The 7276-nt window shown below is 45.3% G+C and overlaps 1 protein-coding gene across 1 annotated transcript in view; it reads right to left on the bottom strand.

Annotated features, from left to right (window-relative positions):
- Window positions 1–200: 200 nt before the first annotated feature.
- INKA2 (inka box actin regulator 2) overlaps window positions 201–7276 on the bottom strand; it is a 30049-nt gene continuing 22973 nt past the window's right edge. The window contains exon 2 of the mRNA XM_083509048.1: window positions 201–2151. Within this exon, the coding sequence (XP_083365174.1) occupies window positions 1105–2151 (1047 nt within the window). The 3' untranslated portion in view covers window positions 201–1104. The remainder of the gene's footprint in view (window positions 2152–7276) is intronic.

Raw genomic sequence — 7276 nt, 5'->3', positions numbered from 1 at the left:
GCCAGTCCCAACATCCAGTGAAACCATCACCACAGACTTACCACCCATTGTCACTTTTCCAATTTTCTTTCTGAACCCTCAACTTCCTGCCATCAGAAATATGTGACATGCGGCTTCTTCTCTGCCTACAGAACCACGGCATAATGAGAATTGTTCCACAAGTTTCTCACGATGCACAAACAGCCCCACCAAGCCATACGTGGAGAGAGGAACATTGCTTTATTAATAACAAACTCTTGGGAGAGCTGACCGCCGGAGAACTAATTTCTCACAAGACTAAACTCGTACAGAGTAAGAAATGCAAAATGAAACAATAAAGTCAAGGAAAGGTCTATTGCAACTTGGGACCTCAGTGTGGCATCAGAGTTTAAGGCTTTGAGGGCAAAATGAAGAGGTGAAGCGTGTTTGGTAACCCTAAAGTTGCAGCGATGGGTTGGCTACTCACTACATAGCACTCCTTAGACACATTCTAGTACAGTACAGATCATGAGGGGTGAGCCAGAAAAAAACGCTTTAGAGAAAGAACAGTCAAAACGCAATGTGGTTGTACAAACTTCACTCAAATCATTTCCCACAGCCTCTCTTCTTCTTCTTCTTACAAATCCAACCCTCACTCTTAATTTAATTATCAAGTGCTTATTCATTTGCCTGGAGTGTGATCCAGGATTTAGTGCACACAGGAAAAAAGCAGAGTTAAATTGTAAACACACACACACCAGCTTGCACACACACACACACATACTGAGACGTAACATTCTCTTGCTACCTGAATCAGAGATGAACTGAAAATGTTTGGCAACCTTGAAGCCTATGAAAGTGGGAGTCTAGAGGAACAGCTAATTAAGACGCTGCTGTGCCCCCTCCTTCCCCAAACTGTGAAAGATTCTCTTAAGCATTAGTGTGGGGAGTTTCTGCATACAAACTGACTCCCTTTATCCAATAGATGTTAGTTGGGAAGTGATTTGTGTCAATGTATGGAGATCAACTCCTTTCCTCATCCCAGTCCTTGCATGCCAGATCTCTTTTTCTTCCACCTTTCTCGCTGTTTTATCTCCTGATTGGGGCAGAACAGTGGAGGCAAAGGAGATAACAAGTTCTGGGAGTTCAGACCCATACAGCTGTGTTAAAATCAAACCCTGACTGAGTGTGTTCTATTGTGTTGTGGATCTTCTTGGTGCAATGTTTGGCCTTGGCCTTGCCTGTTTCCTTCTTTTGGCACCTTTCTGCTTTGTCGTGTGAGTTTGCTAGGTTCCCATGGACCGGGAAGTAAAAGGTTCCCTTCTGTTTGCTTGCCTTTTTGGGCCTCTTTAAGATTTCGGCCTCTTTGTCTTCTGTCGGCAGCCAGCAAGGCTTCTCCTTCAGCAGCCTGTCTCGATCTGGCCGGACGCTCCTTAAGAACTTCTTAAAGATATTGGCTGTGAGAGAGAACTTTCTGCAAAACTCCTGGGACCTGCTGCTTGACAGGGTTGTCTCGTTCTTCTCCACCTTTTTGTCTATCTCAGGCAAATCCAACCAGTTTCCAACCAAATCAGCAAAGATGTTGTCGCCCAAGATGAGAGGCTGTCGATTCCTGCTCTGAGACATTAGCGAGGAAGTCCAGTCGTTGGTCTCATCAGAGAACTGACATTCCCTGCACCCCGATCTACTCTCGGACCAGCTGTTTGTGTCTTGGGAAAACCAGCTTCTCGTCATGTGCTCACTGGACGACTCAAACGTCCTCGGAGAATGGTACTCTGCCGTGCTCACTGTTGATGAATGTCCGCTCGCATGATAGTAGTCCTCACTGCTTATGCTGTTAAGGGAAGAAGCCATGTATCCATGGCTACTGTCTGGCAAAGTAATGCGGTGAAGCGGGCTGGCGGATTGTGACCCCTGAGTAGAACACGAAAAGGCTGAGGAACTGCAGTCCTGCAAGTAGCTTCTTCCCAGCAGCTTCTCGCCCTGTCTGCTGGCTTCACACCTTGCTCTTGGTGCCTCCTTATTGTTTTGACAATATTGGTGCTGGCCAATTCCTGGAACCTGGCTTGGATTGCTTGAGATCTCCAGCTGTTCCAAAGCTGTCTGGACCTGGAGGAGTTTCAGCTCCTGCAGAGCACCCATCATGCAGTTCATCTGTTCATGTAGCCCGTCCCCAACCTCCTTCATGGAAAGCTGTTAGGAGAGGGGGGGAGAAAAAGAGGATTTCAGATTAGTGCAGAAGAAGCCAAATGACAACAGCAGGTCTCACTGAGACAACAGAGAAAGAGAAGTGAACTCTGTTCTCTTCCACTTGTCTGGCCTTATATAGAGATCTATAAATATCATGCATTACTAGGCTGGATTCTTTCTATGTTTTCAGCAGGATACAGAACTGCAAAGAATTTGAAAGCTGTATAATCTGATCTGGTCATTGGTACAGTTTTTATTCTATCTATCTATCTATCTATCTATCTATCTATCTATCTATCTATCTAGCCATCATCATCTCCTATGTTTCAGCTAACCAGCATTTGATTGAATTTCATCAGTTTCATTCTTCTTCAGTGTGCACGACAAACTACTTCAGTATTACAAGTCAGCTCCCTGGGCAGTTCCCAGATATTGAGTAAGTAGCACATAGCCCTCCACAGAAGTACTGTATGCCCATAATTTTTTTTGCAGAACTGTGATCTTTCGTTTTCTATTTTTCTATGCTGCCCCAGGCTCCTTTTGGAAGAAGTGCAGGATATAAATTCAGGGTTGTTGTTTTTTAAAAAAACTTTTTTTCATATCATGCATGCAATCAAGCATCAAGATTCCTTATAAAAAATTAACCCTATTACCCTGAGAAAGTGGCCTAGTTCTTACAAACAGCAGATGAAGTGGCAAATCTGGCTATGGGCAGTACCATTTCAAACTATGGGCAGGGGCTCCCATGATTATACACTTCATGCAAAAAAAAATATCTATGCACAAAGAAGCCTAGTATGTCAGGAGGAAGACATGATGTGCAAAGTTCTGCATCTGAAGCGAATGTTTTTGTATGGGAGAACATTCAGTGATCTGAGCCTGTACCATAAATGTGAAATGGTGCAGTCCAGATACAGACTTACCACCTTATCTGCTGTTTGCAGAAACGCAAGTCATAGCTTCATATACTTCTAAGAAATGACAAAAATATATTATCAGTGACAGTGATTATTATGATAATCATCACCAGTAAAGGGGATTATTGCTTTAAATATGCACACAAGTTTATAAACTTAAACAAAAAAAGAGGGGAGGGGGTCCCCCCGCCCTCTCCTGGGTTGCTTCCAGACTAAACCTATCATTAGCACGGATTTCTTGCTACCTTCCTGCCATGCTAAACATGCCGGCTATTTTCTGCAGCTTCTAAATTCTCCACTCTGCCCTTTCACTGCACGCTTTCCCTTACAGAGGAACCAGATCTGATTCCCAACGCGGCATCATAAAACAAACGGGCCATACTTCCTAACAGCTGCCTGCCACTATACCCTCTTTTTCTCTCTTGCACAGAGCTGCAGGAGAGAAGCTGGAACTCTTTGATGTGCTTTTCAACCCGTTTCACGGCTGAGCCTGCAACTACATGTCTGTTATCACCATGCGTTGTTCAAAAACTCACTGCATTCTCTTTAAGTGAGGGTTTGGGGGGAGCGTCTCTTGCTCTGCAGCTGCCCCTTTAACACCCATGCGCAAGGCTGGCAGCTCCATTGCCAGGCATTATCTGCCATCATTTCACTACATTAGCTCTGCTGCCTGCCAGTTCGGCTGTTTCCTTGGGAGCAGAGAATGCAAGATCTCGTCAGGATCAGAGAGGCTCGTACCGTGCTGAAACCGCTAAACGCACCCAGAAGCATGCAAGTGCCTCTCCAATAACTAAGGCTCAAAACTGGACCTAGAGAGACAGCTGAAGAAGACGCAAGAAACCCAGCTGCCTGCCAGAATATCAGAGCAAGGAGCTGCCAGGCTGAAAGAGAGGATGCTGCTCCTAACTTCTGATTAAATTTTTAAAGCCCTCTCCTTCTTGGCTAGCTCGTAGCCAAAGCTGCAAAAAGCTCTGCCGATTTTCCACACAAGTGATAAGCGTGTTCCTAGAAAAGAAACAGCTCTTCTGTTACCCACATGCAGAACCTCCTGGGAGCCCATCTGTTCTCTAAGCCTCAGAGAAAACTATCACCTTACCTCTTTCCAGATTTGCTGTAATGCCTCTCGTCCTAACCTTTTCCTGCCTTATTAAGGGAAGCCCCCTTTTATCTGGGGCTTTGCAAAGCTGACTTTGGAAACAGCTTGGCCCCTCATTGGACACTTCCCATCAAATCCCCTCACAGGCCAAGTGGTGTAATCAAGCAACGAGGAGTGACAATGGGTCCTGCAGTAATGACTGGGGCTGACAGGGGAAGCCGGCATATGCTGGATGGCTGTGCTGTTCACTTCATTGATTCAATTAACTCCCCCGTTTTTTGGAGGGGGGAGGGAGGAGGGGTATAGTCACAAAGCACGCCTCATATGACAAGGACCTATTAGGAATTATTAATATTTCAGGCGCGCTCATTCCCAGCGTCTGTCTCAAGAGAGGGAGATGATAACAAAGGAGCATAAGGGTTTGAGTCCAATGGTCCAGATTTGGCAGTCTCCCTACTATGGCCTGAGCTTAATTGCTAGCCAGGAAAATTTCTCTCCTTTCAATTTTTTCCAAATTCCAGTGGCAGAATATATACCCAAATTTTACTTCTACCCCATTCAGCTAAAATATCTTAAATAACCAGGCTGGGAACAAGGCCTTTCATTGGAGGTCTTGGGCAACCATTGTCAATCATGTCAAATGGTTCTGAGCATGACTGACGACTGACTGGGCTCAGTAGAAAGAACGGGATATCAAATCCAAACTTGTCCAAGAACTATTTGATTTTCTTTTATGGGCACTGAGATGGATACACACACACGGTGTTTTTTTCCAGGAGGTTCTCAAGGGTATGCAGTACCGGCACCTGTTTTTCATTGTTAAAAAGTGTGGTACTTACTATGACAACTTCATGGTGAGTACCAGCACCTATTTTTCTAGGGGGGGGGGCACAGTGTGTGTGTGTGTGATCTAGCAGTGCCAAAAGGGGGCACTCAGTTTTGCAAATATTTTCACACACACCCTTGCAAACGAAGTGCATAGTTTTTGGGTAACTGTGCTAAGGATGCTCAGAGAGAAGACACGCCGTGGTGCACCTGCAGCAGGACAACTGGATGCCTACATCGGCTCCAGCTGCAACAAAACATGCCTCTCCTGTATCGGTCTCTACAGCCTCAGCAGGTGCTATAACCTTCCAACAGTTTGACTTCACCCCCCAAAGGCGCAATTCTTTATTGTCTCCCGGGACAGACGGATGCCAGCTTTATAGTTCCACTCTGATGTTATGATTTTTTATTTTTTTATTTTAAAAAAACTAACTTCAAACTTCACTTGCATTTTGGCATAAAACCTCAGAGAGCAAGCCTGATGCTGCTGGAGGTGCTTTTAGCAGAAGTTATGCAAGGCTTGTTACATAAGGCATCCCGCAGCAAAATGTCTTAAAGCACTAGAGATTCTGTGTGCCATTTTGAGGCAGGGTGTGCTGTGAAGTGAGCTAAAGCATCTCAGTTAAAGCTGCAAGGGAACTCAAAATAATGGCTAATTAACAACGGGTCCCTAAACATGTCTTATTCATTGTTATGCACTTTTAACTAGCTGACTCCAGGAGTAATTGCTTCCAGCTGTTAAGATGAGACATTTAGGACCAAGATTTGGAGGCTCATCTCTTCGCCACAATCATCCCTGCTTCTCACCATCTCATAAAGCCCAAGGAATGCGGAAGTTACTGCTCCTTTTCCTCGCTCTTCTCACTGCTTATTTGCAAATCTGTCCCCTTCAGCTTCTTTCCGTTTCTCATTTTCCCCCATCTTGAGTTCAGTTCCCCACATTCCAACATCAGTGTGTGGATTTTTTGAAACAAAAACCCTAATAAGTTCAGAAGAGCCTGCTGGATCAGGCCAGTGGCCCATCTAGTCCAACAAAGCGGGTTCTCCTTCATGGAGAGCACGTGTTGCGGTGGGAGCAACCATGACATGCCCTGTTGCTGGGCGGGTTAGTTTGGATGGCCACAAATTTGATTGGGCACCCCCAATGTTGCTGGGGAAAATTGATGGTTGCAATTTTATTTGATTGATGGGGGTGCTATATAGGTCTCTGTGTGCAGCGTTGAGCTTCCTCTTTTCGCTGCACACATTGGATTACCCTCCCACCCTCCCTTTAATTAGGGTTTGTTTGCGCTGACCTTGCTATGCCTGTCATGGGGTCGTCTGCTGTTGGAGCAGGGGCCTGGTAGGAATTTTACCATTTGGCTGATTGGCTGGTGCCATTTGGGTTTTGCCTACTGTGTAGCAAATCGTCACAACTTGTAAGTTGCGGTTAGGCATTGGTTAAGTTTTTGGTTGGTGGAGGGGATGAGGTTGGCTGTGCCTACCCCTTCAATGCTGCTGCTGCAAGGGTAGTCCGTTAAAGAACTCCAGAGGCTTGCCATGCTTTTGTCCGTATCCCTGACAAAGGGCTAGGACCACGCAAGAGCCCCAGGGAGCATTTGGGGAGAGGTGTGAGCCTGGCACCCAGCTTTATTCTCTCCCCAAAATTGTTTACTCTTACTGACTTCCACACGGATGTGGTTGTCAGTTCTGTTCCTACCTCCAAGTGGGATTAGATAGTTGCTAACCAATGCCTAAGCAACCACTCACATACTGTAATTCAATAAAGTTGTGGCCAAAATTATGTCAAAACCCAAAACAAAAATGATGTGTGAACCGTGTTTTTATTCAGGGGTGTCTTGGGGGTCCTTGACACGAAACCTGTTTTCACAGAGACCAACCAAATGCCTTTGGGAAGCCTGTGCACAGTGTGAATGCAGCCTTGAGAAGATTGAGTCCAAGTGTTTTTTGTTTGAGAGTTGGGATTTGGATGCTAGAAACAGTCCGTGGTTTTTTTCCTATCTTGATTTGCCCCTTGCTGCCCTGATCTGACCCTATTGCACAGCCTGACAGTGAGAGCCAAAGACATTGGGGTGCAGACAGAAACTGAAAGCCCTGGGACTGTTTCTTCTACAACATCTTAGTGGTCATCTAAGGCAGAGAAGAGAAGAATCCATACTTGTGTTGTTCTCACCACTAACTTCTGCAGCCCAGGCCTGAATGCAAAGGTCATAATTAATTGAAGAGCTGGCATTTTTTATTTAGGTGAGCTTTATATAATCAGACACAATAGTTACATAAAGTGCCCTGA

The sequence above is a fragment of the Podarcis liolepis genome (assembly GCF_965112155.1).
Source record: "Podarcis liolepis genome assembly, chromosome: 6".
NCBI classification, from domain to species: Eukaryota; Metazoa; Chordata; class Lepidosauria; order Squamata; family Lacertidae; genus Podarcis; species Podarcis liolepis.
The sequence above is the reverse complement of the archived record's forward strand: the minus strand, read 5'-3'. Positions and strand labels throughout refer to the sequence as shown.